General features: G+C 34.4%; 1 protein-coding gene across 1 annotated transcript in view; it reads right to left on the bottom strand.

Moving 5' to 3' along the window:
• Positions 1-14,790: 14,790 nt before the first annotated feature.
• The window catches only part of ABCB5 (ATP binding cassette subfamily B member 5), a 115,699-nt gene continuing 111,701 nt past the window's right edge, over positions 14,791-18,788 (bottom strand). Inside the window, exons 26-27 of the mRNA XM_069587638.1 lie at positions 18,348-18,494; positions 14,791-16,111 (exon numbers count right to left, since the gene is read on the bottom strand). Of these exons, the coding sequence (XP_069443739.1) occupies positions 15,914-16,111; positions 18,348-18,494 (345 nt within the window). The 3' untranslated portion in view covers positions 14,791-15,913. The remainder of the gene's footprint in view (positions 16,112-18,347; positions 18,495-18,788) is intronic.

Below are 18,788 nucleotides of genomic sequence, written 5' to 3'. Positions count from 1 at the left end.
TTTCATGGGTTGTTGGAGTGGGAATTCCCACTGCGATGTCACCAGGAACAGCATTTCCCCTGTACCTCAATGCTAAATGAAGCTTCACAAGTAAACTACAAGTGTCTTTCAAAATCCCCGTCTGGATGATCTAATCTTTCCCTGCTCTCACCTTTCTTGTGCCTGCAAAACAGTTTGGCATCACTTTTTACATTTTGTTTGTGACTTTTAAAAAGTTTAAAAATCTCTACTAAAGGATCTGATGTTTGAGTGTAAAAATTTTTGCTTTGATGATTAAATATGCATTCCTATCAAGACAAAGTACACATTCATGAAAGCTGAGGCCACATTTTTCCTGGAAAAAGGCAGACGAGCCACCTGGGATTTGCCTGCTATCTCTTGTCACTTATTTTAGTGAATTTGTGTGTTTTTTGCTTGGTTCCTGGGGAAAAGGCTCAAGACCTGGAACTGCTGCAAACAGTGAACATACCTGGTTTGCGCTTCAGAAATGCACTTTCTGTGCCAGAGCGGGAGGATAAAAAGTATAGTACATTGTTGCTTCATTCAAAATAGCTATTTACCTATTTGAAAATGTGGGCTTCCTTAAGATTTTGATTTATATTTAATTTCTCCCCAAGATAGGTAAGAAATAGCATCAACAGTCTGAATATTTAAATGGATCAGGAGATTCTGACAGATACTTTAAAATCAGACTCAGCTTAAATCAAAGAAATCCAAATTTGTAATTTAAAAGCACAATGGAACTCTTTATAGTTTTTTCTTTAAAGAAAATCCTTTATACCCTGTTCACATCAGTGTTTCACTGCTTAGCATTTTCCTTGTTTACTTTTCTTCCTTTTAAATTTATTGTGCTCCCACAAGTTTTAAGGTTTCTTAACACATGGAAACTGGAGCCTGCTTATCAAGTTTTCACTCCTTTCTTGGCAACTAATTTGAAAGTGCCCAAACAATGAGTTGATTTACATTACGTTCATTTCACTCTATACTTCTTGTGAATGTTAGAAAAAAACTCAATTTACCTAGGGTTATCTTTATATCTTTGAAGGGGACTGATCCTTCCAGTTTTAAGTTTTTTAGCCACTCCATTTTAATCCCTGAAACAGAAGAAAGAAAGAAAATAGATGTTATGCACCCCCACCTCCCCCAGAGTTCAGGTGATTGTCTACTTCAACTGAAAATAAAGATTGTACTGCCCAATTTTGCACCCAATTTAATACCCCTAATTATTCAGGTACCCTATCATCAGGTTTCCCATCATTTCAGGAAGTTTTGTGCTCATTCTTCTGTACCGATCAATATTTCGTTTCTGTTTTACATACCTGTCCCTTATTTTGGCTTTTTTTTTTTTTTCCTAAGCACTTTCCCCTTTCAATGAAACAAACAATGACCTTTGTAAGGAAGGGGGAACCAGTAGGTGGAAGTGAATTTAAGAGTTATTCACATTGATTTAGTGAATCAATATTATCAAGTTATGTATATGTATGTATGTATATATATATATACATATATATATACACTCTTAACAGAATTTGACTACAAATATATGAAGTCTCAGTTTAAGGAAAAATAATCATTTTTCTAACATTAAATTCTGTTTCTCCTAAACCTTTAAGAAAGTAAGACTCTTGTAGATGACAGTTCAGTGTCCTTTGTACTGTTAGGCAAATTGAGTTTTTCTCATTTTCCCAATAAATAACTATTTGGTTTAAAACTGTAGTGGTTATGTTGGAGTACGATATACATATATCATATTTCCTATGCCCTCAGTAGTGACATATTTTAGTTTATTATCACAATTGACTGTTGTAATAGTAAGGAATATAAGGCAATAAAACAGCCTTGAAAATATTTTGGCAATAGAACGTTATATATTCTTTAGTTGCATATACTTTGTAGAAAGTATATGATATAATTTATTTAGTATATGGTGTAATTATTAAATGTGAACGTACTTTGCTTAGTGACATGTTCACTTGAATGTTTTAATATGTATACCCAAGAAAATCAGAATCTGTGAAGTGTTCCATTCTTAAAATTCTGCCTGTTGTTTTACAGAGAAAATGTTTCAAAAGTGGGATATAATAGTGATTCCTATTGTAAAGAAATGGTATTTATGTCTGTGAAGAGGTTTAGAATGACTTTTAATATTTTTATAATCCAAAAGCAGTGGCATTTTTTTACTTCATTTTTTTTTTAAAGTAAACTTTTCATTTTGGAATAATTTTAGACTCAGGAAAGCTGTAAGAACAGTATAGTGAGCTCTAGTAGGTTTCTCTATTAATAACATCTTATATTATGATGGTGTATTTATCACATCCAGGAAATCAATATTGGTATATAATTGTTTTAAATAAAGAATTTAAGTCAACAAATGTTACACTGCATATCTGTCAGTGTAGATAGCAGCTTAGGAAAATGCTGACTTCTTTTTGTTCAACTTATAGTCAACTTGTCTATGCAGAGGCTATATACTACATTAATAAACAAGTTATGTAGAAAGCTACTCTACAGGGGTGTGTTTTTAAAATATTGTTTCTTAGAATAAAATGGTTTTTTAAAATTCATAGTTAAAATCTATGAACATATATAGTTCAATTTTCATTTTTATTTCTGTATGAAAGCATCAGATTAAATTTTCAGTTGATGGTTTCACTTAAAGTTATAAAGCAATTATTGTTAGCAATGTTCGACTTGTAGCCTAGAACTGTTTTCTCCTGTAATTTAAAATGACTTGTTTGCTCATTATTTTTGATAATATAATGATTCTATTTATTTCCTGTTTTCCAAATTAAATTTTAGGATCACTTTTACTAAGGAACTGAGTTTGTCAGCATATAGAAAGCTTTGAAACTTAATGCTTTTTCTTTCTTCTTTTTTTAAACACAGATAAATGTGTTTCCATGGAGCAATACATTTGCTTGGATCTTTGTCTCATTTAAGTGAGATTATAAGCAATTTCATAAGAAGGAAGTATTCTTTATTTAAAATGTATTTTAACTTTATATAGAGTTGCTAGATAAAATATAGGAAATCCAGTTACACTGGTGTTTTAGGTAAACAACAAATAATTTTATTAGTGTAAGTATGTCCCATGTAATATTTGGGACATAATTATGCTAAGCATGATTTGTTGTTTTTTTAAAATTCAGATTTAATTGGGTGTCCTGATTATTTATTTTTCCTTTTTTAAATGAAATTCATGTATTTATAAGGATAAATCTAAAAATAAAAGGCAATATAAATATAAAATAACTACTGCTTGTTCATGAAAATGCTAAAGATAGCATTCTGTGCTATTTAAAAAGGAAGTACATGACATAGTAAAATTAAAATTTACTTGTTATGTGTAGGATGAAAATATAAAATTGGTTTTCCTCTTTTCTGTTTTTAATTTTTCAGCTTGTTTGGCTTCAAACTGGATTCCTTATACATTTAGAATAATGCGAGTACTACTTTGCCATACTAAGAATCTACATTTACCTAGCTTTCAAGAAAGTAATATTATGCTGATGTATACACTCTTCTTTCTAATATTAATGCTATAAAAAGGAGATATCTAAAAAATCACCCTAATTTCTAGTCATTAGATTCATGCAGTTAAGAGCCTATAGTAAACTTTTTCTCTTGCAAATTCTACTCCCCAGGTACTTTACACCTACTTAATTGCTCTTACCTAAACTGCATAAATGTGGATTCCTGTATTTCCAGAAGTCATGTATAAGTTGTAGCAGTAGTACTGCATATGAAATTCATTTGCCAGGTAGTCTATAAATTATAACTAAGTAACTAGAAGTTAAAGTTCTCCCTACTAGGAGAGTTTGTTTTTCCTTCTGTGGAAGTATTGCTGTAGGACATAAAGGTAATATCCACTTATTTATTCATGACATTTTCTCCAGTAGCAATCCATTATCCTAACATAATAGTTTCCCTCCTTGTGATTCACTTATACTATTAATTTTTCTAACAATTTCCTATCTCTTGGCAATTATTATTTGTGATTATTCCTAAAAATAATGAGTAAAATTCTATATAGCTTAGATACAATACAGGCTAATAAATAAGTGGTGAGGGGGGACAGTGAACCTGGCATCTGAGGTTTATCCATGTTGCTTTCACACAGCTCAAAGAGTAAGTAAAGACATTAACAGGCCATGTATACCAATGAGATAAATCATTAAGAACAATACAGGCAGTCTTTTATTCATAAACAAGGAATTTATCAAAAGCCCAGACTTTAAAGGTAGCTGCTTTTATCAGACAGTTAAGCTATTATTCTAAGGGTCGGAAGAAATGGCTAAGTGGGACATGTAGGAAAATTTATTTAGAAGGCTGTCTTGATGGTAGCACTCCCTGAAAATTAAATTGTAGGCAAGTTTTCACCAAATGCCCTACTTTCCCCTCCACTTTACTTTGTTTTATAAAGCTAGTTAGATATTCATTTCGGTTAATTTTTAAAAATGTAATTACCTCTGTGACTTTTAAGGAAGGTATTCATATACAAATGCAAATTTGTCAAAACATATTACCTCCATCCTAATCCAAAGACTTTCCATTTCAATAAAAGTTTGAAAAACTTCAGTTTTTGGAGACTATTAGAGCCTCACGAAGAGTTGACTCATTGGAAAAGACTCTGATGCTGGGAGAGATTGGGGGCAGGAGGAAAAGGGGACAACAGAGGATGAGATGGTTGGATGGCATCACCGACTCGATGGACGTGAGTTTGAGTGGACTCTGGGAGTTGGTGATGGACAGGGAGGCCTGGCGTGCTGCAATTCATGGAGTTGCAAAGAGTCTGACATGACTGAGCGACTGAACTGAACTGAACTGAACTGAGAGCCTCACTGAAGATATCCTAGAAAATTCAAGAAATTGTGAAGAAGCAGAGAAAACAGATACCTTAAACCCACTTCTGAGATACATTATGTCTTATAATTTTTTCTTTGTGAGTTTTATATGAGTATAGTTTACTTTTTCCTCATTAATATCAAAATTAATTTTCCTCACTATTAAAACTTATCTGCAAATACAATTTTCAGTGGTTATGGACCCCATATATCAAAATGTTACTACTTCCCTAATACTGGGCATCTAGTTGTTCCCAAATGATTGAACATCCTTATGTATGACTTTTTGTTGTAATTTCTAGGATTATGTCCTTAGGATACTAAAAGAGGAGAGAGTTTGTGGGATAAGAACATTTTAAGACTGTAGATAAGGATGACCAGATTACTGACCCTGTAGTATATAGCAGTTTATACTTCAGGAAACAGCAGTTGAAAGAACTGACTTAAGTGCACTGAATTCTTTGTTCATTTAATAAGAAAGAAATGACTCTCATTATTGCTTTAAGTCATATATTTCTGATTCCTAAACTTTTCTTCACCGTGTGTGTTTGTTATTTTTATTCTCTCTTTTGTAAATTGTCCTTCCATGGCTATGCCCTTTCCTGAATGATTGTCCACTTGGTTGCAAAATCAAGCAGATGATCTGGGCCATTGAAGAACACTGTGGAGAAACAGTGTTGGCTCTGGAAGCAGAAACTCCTTTTCCATCTTTGCACCATACAGTTCCCTTAAGGTGAAACCTGCAGATCGGTTTCCTTTTGTTGGTACCAGATTAATTGCAGTAAGTGGGCAGAGTGGAACATAAATACATGCTATCATTTTACAAAAGAATTTTTGGAAACAACCAGTTGTATTTTCCAACTAAGTGTGAACACTGCTTTGCACTGTCACACAGTACTAAGTATAGATTCACTTGAACATGTTAACTGTAACTGTTTGAAAAGTTAAAAAAAAAGAGTCTATAGGATGGTCCCCAAAAATGACTTATAATTTTAATAGTTTACTTTTTAAACTGAAGTAGCTAGGGCCTCTGGCTGCAGGAAGCCACAGATTTGATCTTTCAAGAGACTTATTTCATTCCATGGTGGCTCAGACGGTAAAGAGTCTGCCTGCAATGCAGGAGACCTGGGTTTGATCCCTAGGTTGGGAAGATCCCCTGAAGAAGAGGGATAGCCACTCCAGTATTCTTGCCCGGAGAATTCCATGGACAGAGGAGCCTGACGGGCTATAGTCCATGGGGTTGCAGAGAGTCAGACACAACTGAGTGACTTTCACTCACTCACTCAACTAATTCCTGGCCACCATAGATAATGAGTTTGATTTGAATCAGCTATTTTAGCAGGACAGAAAGATCTATTTAAAAATTTTGATATTTTATGACCATTGGAGAAATAATGTCCAAGAATAAAGTGAGGTCTACATAATCACTAATGAATTCTAACTTTTTAAAAAAGTTTTTTACATAATTATTCCTTAACAAGCTTGAAGTAATAACTACATGACATATTCATTAGCCCTTGAAAGGAATGCTTAAGTACAACCGTTAAAGAGTCAAACCCTTGAGTTACTGGGAGAAGAGAAGGAAGAAGAGGGTGAGTAGATTGGACATTCATTATATCTCTAATATAGCCTCAGCTTGTAATAGAGATAACTATCTCATAGTGATATTTTAAATGATATATTTGCTGTTGTTCAAAAATTTTTTTAAATAACAAATACCAAATGCCTACTTTGTTTTCAGTTGTTTGGGTTAAAAATAAGCCTTATTACGAATCACTGACATAATTTGAGAACTTATATTATTGTAAACAGGAGTAAAATATTTCTTATGTCTTTTCTTTAAGAAAAAAATAATCATTTGAAAAGAAATCACTCCATCATTCTGACCATATGACTAAAATCAACTATTTAAAAATTTAACAGTATGAAGGCATTTTTGCATTATAATTTTGAAATGCTCAAAGTGTGTTAAAATAACTTAAACTTTAGTCTGTGTGTGTATATGTACTTACCCAGAATTATGCCCAATCTATTTTTAATCTAAAATTGTTATAAGAGAACAAGTTAATATTAGTTCATCCTCCAAATAAAGTTAATTGATTATTAACTAAATGTAAATTTTCTATTGTATATAATAAACTGATAGTCACTGATGTTGCTAAATAGACTTTTGTAAAAGTAATTGCTCTCCTTTTTAAACTATATATAAGAAATTCTGAATACATTAAAAAAAAATGGATCAAAGAGCTTTTATAAGATCCAAGAGCCTTTATAAAACTAAACTTCAACAAAGAAAATAAGGTAATATTTATTGGATTTAATTAATTGTTCTATCCATGCTCAAGTTTACAACTTTTGTTTATGAATCCTATATTTAAGGTGGCTGGTTTTGGAGACAGTTTTTGTTTTGTTTTGTCTTTTTTTAAAAATTCTTCTCTAAAACAGTGGTTCTCAGTTTTGTTGTTAACAAACCCCTTTGAGAATTTGATTCAGGTTATGGATCTTATCTTAAGAATATACCCATCTCAATACCTCTCTGAAACCTATAAATTGACTCAAGATTTAGAGGTAGATGTATACTGGTGAGTCCTTAGTTTGTATGTTCTACTAAAATGCACATGTTTTTAGAGGAATTTTACTTGAGTAAGTCAAAGAAAGTGTCTTTTATCTTTGACTCTGTTATCTAACCTTGATAAAAATGAATGTGGAGAAAGGTTGACTCTTTTCCAACAGACTGGAATGTCTCTGAAGATTCCAATAAAGAAGAACTACCAGGGTGTTGCCCTTCACATTTCAGAAGTGTATGACTAAAATTTTGTGATGTTTGTGCTTTTCTATGCTGGGTCTGTGATACACTAGTAGTCACTCCAGATGTTTTAATTTTGTCTAGGCTAATGTCTTAGGCCTTCTGTTAATATGGAAATAGATGGAATTTTATAGTACATCATTAAATATCCCACTTTAAAATAATTTTATTACTGAAGCAGTATTTATTTTCTAATATTTGGAAAGTCATTCATATGAATAGGAGCCTCAGTATAGTTGAGCAAACCCAAACCACTTCTGATGCACACCGCCTTAGCCAAAACTTTATCCAATGCGTATGTTACTATCTTTTTTTTTTGTCAGTTACATTTGTAAATCTGTCTTAGTTTTTGCATGATACAGCTATCAACATCTTTTTTATCTTAACCAAAGAGAAGAATGATGCATCAGCAAGTGGGCTGTAAATGGAACAAAAGAGTTACGATAAACACCCTGAAAATAAAGATAGAAGGGGTGATTCAACAGTGAGAGAGACAGTCTATGTACACCTTGGGTCTAATCTGCCTCTACACTTGTGAGCACTGATGTCTGAAGGTAGAGAAGATTGAACAATTGTGGGGAAAATATGCTATTGCCATAGCAGCTATATTTCTAAGCCTTCCAAATCATAATTAGGTTGTGCATGGGAATTTTTTTCAGAGTGTGGGTTGGCAGAAAAAAAAAATCTAGATTCACATCAGAATGTTAACCAAGGAGGAACCATGCACCTTTATGTTTTTGCTCTGTAAGGAGGAGGCACATAGCAAGCTATTTTCTATGTAAACAATTCAAAAGTACAACTTCTAATTCCATCTTAGAAGGGTAATGTGTTAGTTGAGTGTGGGTTATAGAGTCAGATTTTCTGAATTGAATCCTCATTCTGTTACTTCCTTGGTGTTTGAGAAGATTCCTTAATTAATCTGTGCCTCATTTGGTAAAGTTTAAATAAAAGAATGAATCTTACTGTCAGTAGGTTAATGCCTGTAAGGCTCAATCATAGTGCCTGATGGATGAGTGCTTAATGAATGTGAACTTAATTTTATAAGTTCTGTATAAAAAGTATGTATGGTATATGAAAACTGGAACTTATAAATTAGCTTATTTTATATTATTGATCTTATTATTATGGATACTAATGACAGGAGCATTTCATTTTATAATGGAAGACATTCTCTTGGTTACTTTGGAGGTTCTTTTCCCTTTCTCTTTGAGAGCCCTGTTGACCTTGCTCTTATTTGATGACCCCTTCCTGCTCCTGATTTCCTTTGGTGTCCTGTATATACCATGCTGTGAGAGCCAGGCTTTTCCTTTTTGGTTTGTATGTTGGTCTTAACCCATCTCTTCCCAGGGGATTTAGTTCTAGGAAAGTGGGGGCTAAAGGAACTTATGAAACTAATATAGGCAAAGTAATTCTGCTTTAATTAGGGCCATGAAACTACAAATTTAAATTTGTAGGGTTTTTTTTTTTTTTTTTTTTTTTAGATTTTCTGAGGATTTCATGGTGGAATATTTTTCCCCTTTCAGTCCTAAGCTGAATCCTTGAGTCTATTATATTCTTTACAGTTTGAGTATTTTCAAATAGTTTTTTCCCTCTTTTTCTAGTTCATTCTTTCTCTTGCTTTCTCTCCTTTTTTGCTGTACAGTTGTCCAGAATGTTCTGGTAATTTAACAACTTCAACTATCTTCCTAGAATCTTTTCTTGACTTTCAGCTGGGGAGAAAATATTTTAGCCATGTATTACATTACTGGATTGTAGTAAAGCTGATGGTCAAACAAAATACCTCCATTCAATAGAAAATTTTACTTGGCTTATAAAGAATAGCATTCCATCATTTACTACATCTGCAGAAACACAGATCAGTTTACGAGACCATTCTTTCCTTCAGTTTAATAATGCAGTAGTGATTGCATTCGTTTATAGTTTTCACACTGAGTTGTCTATAACTTTCGCTTTTCTAAAATCTCAAACATCTTTAAGGAGCTCCTCAAGTAGTTTTAAAAGTAAAATATTTTAATAGGATTGAACTGCACCTTTATAATTAAGTATAAATCATTAAGGAAACATGCCTAACAAATTCAATTACATTGGTAATGGTTTTCAGTGTATTTCCAGAGACATTATATTCACAGATACTATGCTTTTTTTTAAGATGGGAAAATTATCCTGGATTACCTACATGGGCCCAGTGTAATCATAGGGTCCTTATATAAGAGGACGAGAAGAAGGGCAAAGGCAGAGATGGCGGTATAATGAAGTAATCAGAGATCTGAGGGATGCATGCTGAGGTACATGGGTAAAGAACAAGGAATGGATTTGTCCCTAGAGCCTATGGAGACTGATTTTAGACTTCTGTTCTCGAGAACTGCCAGATAACAAATGTATATATTTTTTAATCCACTACATTTGTGGTAATTTGTTACCGCAGCAATAGAAAAGTAATACAAACTTTTATTAGTGTGCTTTTGCTAAAAGGAGGCAAGCTGTGTTGCTTGAGGTTACTATGTGTCTACACATAGTAGATTGATGATCCATGCATTTTTTAAAAAATAATTATGTCTTTTAAATGAGCTTTTAAATTTCTATTACTTCCAATTTTCCCAGTTTCCTCCCTTGACTAGTTCTTATGAGTGAATATTCTAGTCAGCTTATGATTCCGCTTCAGTAGTTCTCTGGAAATAAGAGCTCAAATTAAAACAATGAATACACAGGTGGACACTAACAGAAAATATTTTCATACAATAAGTCATATGCAAAGCACTCTATATATACTATGAAACCGACACATTGAGTAGGCTAAAGGCCAGGTTATTAGCTATGACCTAAGATTACTGAACATAAAAACAAACCACCATTTGTTTTAAGGAATGGTAAGATAAAAAGTGAGTTGGTTGGGTTATATTTTAAAACCATTTTTAAAATAATAGAGCAATTTAAAAATTTTAAATTGTGATGTTTACTAGAAGCAACTGGTCTCTACTTACTTTCTGCCTTCATCAGCTGATAACCCCACAGATCCTTGTATACTATCCAGGACCCCAGTTCTCAGCCTGGTTACTTGTTCCAGTGAAGGCAGTAGCTTTAAGAGAATTCTGCTTATGGAGTACCCTTTAAAATCCTTTTTAAAAAATTTTTTATTTTTACTTTATTTTGCTTTACAATACTGTATTGGTTTTGCCATACATTGACATGAATCAGCCACGGGTGTACATGAGTTCCCAATCCTAAACCCCCTCCCACCTCCCACCCCATATCATCTCTCTGGATCATCCCCATGCACCAGCCCCAAGCCTCCTGTATCCTGTATCGAACATAGATTGGCAATTCGTTTCTTACATGATAGTATACATGTTTCAGTGCCATTCTCCCAAATCATCCCACCCTCTCCCTCTCCCACAGAGTCCAAAAGACTGTTCTATACATCTGTGTCTCTTTTGCTGTCTCGCATACAGGGTTATCGTTACCATCTTTCTAAATTCCATATATATGTGTTAGTGTACTGTATTGGTGTTTTTCTTTCTGGCTTACTTCACTCTGTATAATCGGCTCCAGTTTCATCCACCTCATTAGAACTGATTCAAATGATTCTTTTTAGTGATTGAGTAATACTCCATTGTGTATATGTACCACAGCTTTCTTATCCATTTGTCTGCTGATGGACATCTAGGTTGTTTCCATGTCCTGGCTATTATAAACAGTGCTGCGATGAACATTGGGGTACATGTGTCTCTTTCAATTCTGATTTCCTCGGCGTGTATGCCCAGCAGTGGGATTGCTGGGTCATGAGGCAGTTCTATTTGCAATTTTTTAAGGAATCTCCACACTGTTCTCCATAGTGACTGTACTAGTTTGCATTCCCACCAACAGTGTAAGAGGGTTCCCTTTTCTCCACACCCTCTCCAGCATTTATTGCTTGTAGACTTTTGGATTGTAGCCATTCTGACTGGTGTGAAATGGTACCTCATTGTGGTTTTGATTTGCATTTCTCTCATAATGAGTGATGTTGAGCATCTTCATGTGTTTGTTAGCCATCCGTATGTCTTCTTGGAGAAATGTCTATTTAGTTCTTTGGCCCATTTTTTGATTGGGTCATTTATTTTTCTGGAATTGAGCTGCATAAGTTGCTTGTGTATTTTTGAGATTAGTTTTTTGTCAGTTGCTTCATTTGCTATTATTTTCTTCCATTTAGAAGGCTGTCTTTTCACCTTGCTTATAGTTTCCTTTGTTGTGCAGAAGCTTTTAATTTTGATTAGATCCCATTTGTTTATTTTTGCTTTTATTTCCAGTATTCTGGGAGGTGGATCATGGAGGATCCTGCTGTGATGTATGTCGCAGAGTGTTTTGCCTGTTTTCCGCTAGGATTTTTATAGTTTCTGGTTTTACGTTTAGATCTTTAATCCATTTTGAGTTTATTTTTGTGTATGGTGTTAGAAAGTGATCTAGTTTCATTCTTTTACAAGTGGTTGACCAGTTTTCTAAGCACCACTTGTTAAAGAGATTGTCTTTTCTCCATTGTATATTCTTGCCTCCTTTGTCGAAAATAAGGTGTCCATAGGTGTGTGGGTTTATCTCTGGGCTTTCTGTTTTGTTCCATTGATCTATATTTCTGTCTTTGTGCCAGTACCATCCTGTCTTGAAGACTGTGGCTTTGTAGTAGAGCCTGAAGTCAGGCAGGTTGATTCCTCCAGTTCCATTCTTTCTCAAGATTGCTTTGGCTATTCAAGGTTTTTTGTATTTCCATACAAATCTTGAAATTATTTGTTCTAGTTCTGTGAAAAATACCGCTGGTAGCTTGATAGGGATTGCATTGAATCTGTAAATTGCTTTGGGTAGTATATCATTTTCACTATATTGATTCTTCCAATCCATGAACATGGTATATTTCTCCATCTATTAGTGTCCTCTTTGATTTCTTTCATCAGTGTTTTATAATTTTCTGTATGTAGGTCTTTAGTTTCTTTAGGTAGGTATATTCTTAAGTATTTTATTCTTTTCGTTGCAATGGTGAATGGAATTGTTTCCTTAATTTCTTTTTCTACTTTCTCATTATTAGTGTATAGGAATGCAAGGGATTTCTGTGTGTTGATTTTATATCCTGCAACTTTTCTATATTCATTGATTAGCTCTAGTAATTTTCTGGTGGAGTCTTTAGGGTTTTCTATGTAGGGGATCATGTCATCTGCAAACTGAGAGTTTTACTTCTTCTTTTCCAATTTGGATTCCTTTTATTTCTTTTTCTGCTCTGATTGCTGTGGACAAAACTTCCAGAACTGTGTTGAATAGTAGCACTGAAAGTGGGCACACTTGTCTTGTTCCTGACGTTAGGGGAAATGCTTTCAATTTTTCACCATTGAGGATAATGTTTGCTGTGGATTTGTCATATATAGCTTTTATTATGTTGAGGTATGTTCCTTCTGTTCCTGCTTTCTGGAGAGTTTTTGTCATAAATGGATGTTGAATTTTGTCAAAGGCCTTCTCTGCATCTATTGAGATAATCATATGGCTTTTATTTTTCAATTTGTTAATGTGGTGAATTACATTGATTGATTTGCGGATATTGAAGAATCCTTGCATCCCTGGGATAAAGCCTACTTGGTCATGGTGTATGATCTTTTTAATGTATTGTTGGATTCTGATTGCTAGAATTTTGTTCAGGATGTTTGCATCTATGTTCATCAGTGATATTGGCCTGTAGTTTTCTTTTTTTGTGGCATCTTTGTCAGGTTTTGGTATTAGGGTGATGGTGGCCTCATAGAATGAGTTTGGAAGTTTCCCTTCCTCTGAAATTTTCTGGAAGAGTTTGAGTAGGATAGGTGTTAGCTCTTCTCTAAATTTTTGGTAGAATTCAACTGTGAAGCCGTCTGGACCTGGGCTTTTGTTTGCTGGAAGATTTCTGATTACAGTTTCAATTTCCGTGCTTGTGATGGGTCTGTTAAGATTTTCTGTTTCTTCTTGGTTCAGTTTTGGAAAGTTGTACTTTTCTAAGAATTTGTCCATTTCTTCCACGTTGTCCATTTTATTGGCATATAATTGCTGATAGTAGTCTCTTATGATCCTTTGTATTTCTGTGTTGTCTGTTGTGATCTTTCCATTTTCATTTCTAATTTTATTGATTTGATTTTTCTCCCTTTGTTTCTGGATGAGTCTGGCTAATGGTTTGACAATTTTATTTATCCTTTCAAAGAACCAGCTTTTTGCTTTGTTGATTTTTGTGATGGTCTCTTTCGTTTCTTTTGCATTTATTTCTGCCTTAATTTTTAAGATTTCTTTCCTTCTACTAACTCTGGGGTTCTCCATTTCTTCCTTTTCTAGTTGCTTTAGGTGTAGAGTTAGGTTATTTATTTGACTTTTTTCTTGTTTCTTGAGGTATGCCTGTATTGCTATGAACTTTCCTCTTAGCACTGCTTTTACAGTGTCCCACAGGTTTTGGGTTGTTGTGTTTTCATTTTCCTTCATTTCTATGCATATTTTGATTTCTTTTTTGATTTCTTCTGTGATTTGTTGGTTATTCAGAAGTGTGTTGTTCAACCTCCATATGTTGGAATTTTTAATAGTTTTTCTCCTGTAATTGAGATCTAATCTTAATGCATTATGGTCAGAAAAGATGCTTGGAATGATTTCAATTTTTTTTAATTTATCAAGGCTAGACTTATGGCCCAGGATGTGATCTGTCCTGGAGAAGGTTCTGTGAGCACTTGAGAAAAAGGTGAAATTCATTGTTTTAGGGTGAAATGTCCTATAGATATCGATTAGGTCTAACTGGTCTATTGTATCATTTAAAGTTTGTGTTTCTTTGTTAATTTTCTGTTTAGTTGATCTGTCTAAAATCTTTTGAAATAAAAATAAAATATTAGACGGGGGCTATTAATTAGAAAGTGTTTCACTGACGTCTGTAGTATGACTGTGGAACTGCTATGGCTAAGGCCAAGGAGAATATAGGCTTGGCAGGTATTTCTAATCTAGGAGGCATTACAGAATTGAAACCTGGACTGCTCCTGCTCTGAGGAATTAAGCATATCCAATACCATACTGCTCTCTCCCTCCTTACCACCGTACTCAGGAAAAAGAAATCACCAAGAGCTCGACATCCACACATAGCAAAGGGGCCACAGGCTTTCATGCCAATGCTTTTAAACAATAATCTGGTTCTCAATCCCCCAATCCTATTTTTATTTTGCATTTTCTAAAGTGTGACATAAAACACAAATGGTTTTAATTTTTTTCACAACATTTCAGATTACTGGCAGAGTGCACTTTAGGAAGGCTGGTTGTAAGTATCACTGTAAATAGAAAGAAATACAATGAAAAAGAGACATAAAATCACTGGATGAAATTACATATTTAAATAAGTATAAAACATGACTCAGTTTATCAGTACTGTTATTTACATGGAATTTTAAAATCGTACATGTATTACATACAAAGTTTAAACAAATTACTTGATTCAACAATAATGAAGGCATTTAAATTTTTTCACCATAGTAAAGTAGCTCTTATTTTAAGTAAATAAGTGTTCATATATAGAGTAAGCTTGTGACTTACTTGCCAAACCCAAAGCTTGAAATAGTGGAATCTTCAGAATGGATCATGTAAACCATTTCATTTACTGAAGTGGAAGATAACTACCTAATTCTGCCAGAAATTTTACATTCTTAATTACATTATAATTTTCCCTATCCTCTTGACAAAAGGATATAATGGAATTTTGGGTAATAGTGGATATTCATGACAAAAGGTTATAATGGAATTTTGAATAATAGTGGATATTCACTGAAAGAAGCATTGAGAGAGACTGTGAGAGAACATCCGATGGTCTGGAGAAAACGACCAGCTCAAATTACTCTAATATTTGCTAGAAATTTTGGGATGTTCCAAATCATTCTTCCTGCAATGCCACAGGTCCAACTATATCATACTATTTGCTAAAATCTTTTAATTTAGTTAGTTGGGTAATTTTTCCCTCTAGGAATATATTCCCAATTTTATAGCAGAAATTGATAGGAAAATACTCACTTTTCAGCAAATTGCTTTATAAGCAAATGTGCTTTTTATAAATTGAAGGATATATGCATTATCTCACTTAAATGAATTTTTGTTTCCTTTTAAGAATCTGAAGGGTAGATGGTGTGTGAACAAAATATGTCTACTTGAATAGCATGATTTTATTGATACATGCAATAAACAAGATCAAAGCATACCAAATAATTATTAGGTAGTCTTTCTTTGCATTACACGAAGATCAAAATATGTGTTAACTCTAACAGCATCATTGCACTGACTGTGCGTTTACTAATTTAAAATATATGTCTCGATTTCTCAGGAGCTCTTGATGAGTTCCTTGTTCCTTTATTTTTCCATTGTGCAGAACCACTATCAAATCTGCGTTCTGTATCGTGGAGAGTCTGTGAGCCACCACTAGGCACGTCCTCCCCTTACTGGCCTTATCAAGGGCATGTTGAACCACCTGGAAGAGAGAAGGGCCTGTGATTGCTAGCTTTGGTTAAATGCCAGTAAACTTGCCCAAGTCAAATTGATTAAGGAAATCTAATAACATTCATTGTGTATTTGCTTATCTTCAAGGAAACTACCCTTCTTTGTGGAATATCTTAATAGAAATCTAGAAAAAGTAATTATAGGCACTAATTAAGATTTTTAGTTGGAGTAGCTTTTGTGACAATAAAAATTAGATGGTTATTTGTATTTGAAAGTGAAAGTGAAAGTGAAGTCACTCAGTCGTGTCCGACTCTGACTCTTGGCAACCCCATGGACTGTAGCCTACCAGGCTCCTCTATCCATGGGATTTTCCAGGCAATAGTACTGGGGCTTCCCTGGTGGCTCAGATGGTAAAGCGTCTGCCTGCAATTCAGAAGACCTGGGTTTGATTCCTGGGTCAGGAAGATACCCTGGAGAAGGAAATGGCAATCCACTTCAGCACTCTTGCCTGGAGTCCGACTCTTTGCGACCCCCATGGACTGTAACCTACTAGGCTTCTCCATCCATGGGATTCTCCAGGCAAGAATACTGGAGTGGATTGCCATTTCCTTCTCCAGGGGATCGTCCCGACCCAGGGATCAAACCCGGGTCTCCCGCATTGGCGGCAGATGCTTTAACCTCTGAGCCACCAGGGGGTTTCAAAGTCAAACCCAGAAAGTAGTATTTCCATACTCAATTGTCTATTTAAAAATTCATTTCTTCTCATAGTTTCTGTTTGTTTTTCTTTTTAGAATTTAGTTGTAAAACTGTCCTAGCTAAAACAGCATCTCAGTGACAAAGAGGTAATAATGCTATATATGAGAAATAAGGAAATTCCCTGGAGGTCCAGTGGTAGGATCTGTGCTCTCACTACAGGGAACACAGGTTCAATCCCTGGTTGGGGAACTAAGATCCCACATGCCTCGCAGTGTAGCCAAAAACAACACAACAAGAACAAACAAGAAATGGAAGCAGAAGGTAAAATTCGATTATTTGCTAAATATATAAGATATTCTAATGATGGTTATCTCATTTAAATCCTTTCAGTATCTCTGTAAGGAGTATTTTCATTTTCCTGATAAATAAACCAGGATTTGAAAAATTCAGGTCACTTGACCTAGGTCACACTGCTAGTACCTGATGAATCCAGAATTACAGCCCAAATATGTCTGATTCCAAAAGTCCCATTTTTTTCTTTCATAACACACTGTCTCCTTGGAAATCAAGAATGATAATCATCTACAAATAGTAGTTGTGTACTGATTAATCTCATGGGATCTTAGCTCAGATACACTTTATTAGAATTTAAAGTGAAAGTGAAAGTTGCTCAGTCATGTTCGACTCTTTGAGACCCATGGACTATACAGTCCATGGAATTCTCCAGGCTAGAATACTGGAGTGGGTAGCCTTTCCCTTCTCCAGGGGATCTTCCCAACCCAGGGATGGAACCCAGGTCTCCTTCACTGCAGATGGATTCTTTACTAGCTGAGCCACAAGGGATTTAAGGAAGTTACTTAACTTTTTCTAAGCCTTAATGTGCTGATCTGTAAATTGAACAGAGTGAAAAATAGTCAAACTGTTGTGAGGATTGAGATAGTAGTGTATAATAAGCACTTGATAAATATTGAAGATTATTATTCATTTAACCAGCTTTCATTTAACAAATAAGAACATACTATATATGTAAGAACTACTAAGGGACAAGAATATAGTAAAATTAAACATGAGAAGAAGCTTGAACTGTACGCCTATTGTTACATGTCTATTTGCCCCCTTGTTTTCTTTTCAAACTGAGCAAATATTCTAAAGAAGGTAGAGAAACTAGCAGGCCCCAACATTGCTGTGTAGATCACTCTCTTACATATGTAGATTACCTTATTATTTTGTTTGGTATCATTAGAATAATAATAAAACAGGAAAGTAATCTTCCTTGGGCTTTTTACTTGAGTGGAGAAGCATTTCAAGAATTGGGACCCTTTTGATGATGAGACCAATTCTAATGAGAAAACCTTTCTAACACACGGGATGCCTTGTGCCCTAACTCTCTCCCCGCTCCCCACCAGCCTCTGACCTTTACATAAAGGTCAAAACCTTAATTACAACTGGTGACCCTATGACTACAATTCTCTCCAGGCCTTTTTTTTCCCCACCAACTGACCTTAATTTCTTCCAAAATACTCCACTCTCATATTTCATATTAATCCTGAGATGAAAGAAGAGAAAGTTACCTTTTCACTCTCATTGTCAAGAGCTGAAGTGGCCTCATCCAACAATAAAATTTTTGGTTTACGGAGAAGAGCCCTTGCAATAGCTAGTCTTTGTTTCTGGCCGCCAGAAAGCTGTGTTCCTTTCAGTCCAACGTTTGTGTTGTATTTCTGTTACAGGAACATGCAATTAAGAAAGCAAGTCTTGGTTATTTAAATTAACATGGCAACTGTGGGCGAGAGCCATCTAAATATTTCAGATTTTGCTACTCTCTAAAATTTGTGTCCCAACAAATGCTGAAATCTATTCTTGGGCTTTGTTGCAAATAAATGCTAAACCAACAGTAAACACTACTATTTCATTTACATATCTAATCTGATCACAAATAGTAGACCTTTGCCATTTTGCTTCTACAAAGGAATTGTTCAAATTAAAGCATTAAAAAAAAATCATTAGGGAAAAAT

The sequence above is a fragment of the Ovis canadensis genome, chromosome 4 (genome assembly GCF_042477335.2).
Source record: "Ovis canadensis isolate MfBH-ARS-UI-01 breed Bighorn chromosome 4, ARS-UI_OviCan_v2, whole genome shotgun sequence".
Lineage (NCBI taxonomy): Eukaryota > Metazoa > Chordata > Mammalia > Artiodactyla > Bovidae > Ovis > Ovis canadensis.
Note: the sequence above shows the minus strand (reverse complement) of the source record. Positions and strands in the feature narration are given on the sequence as shown.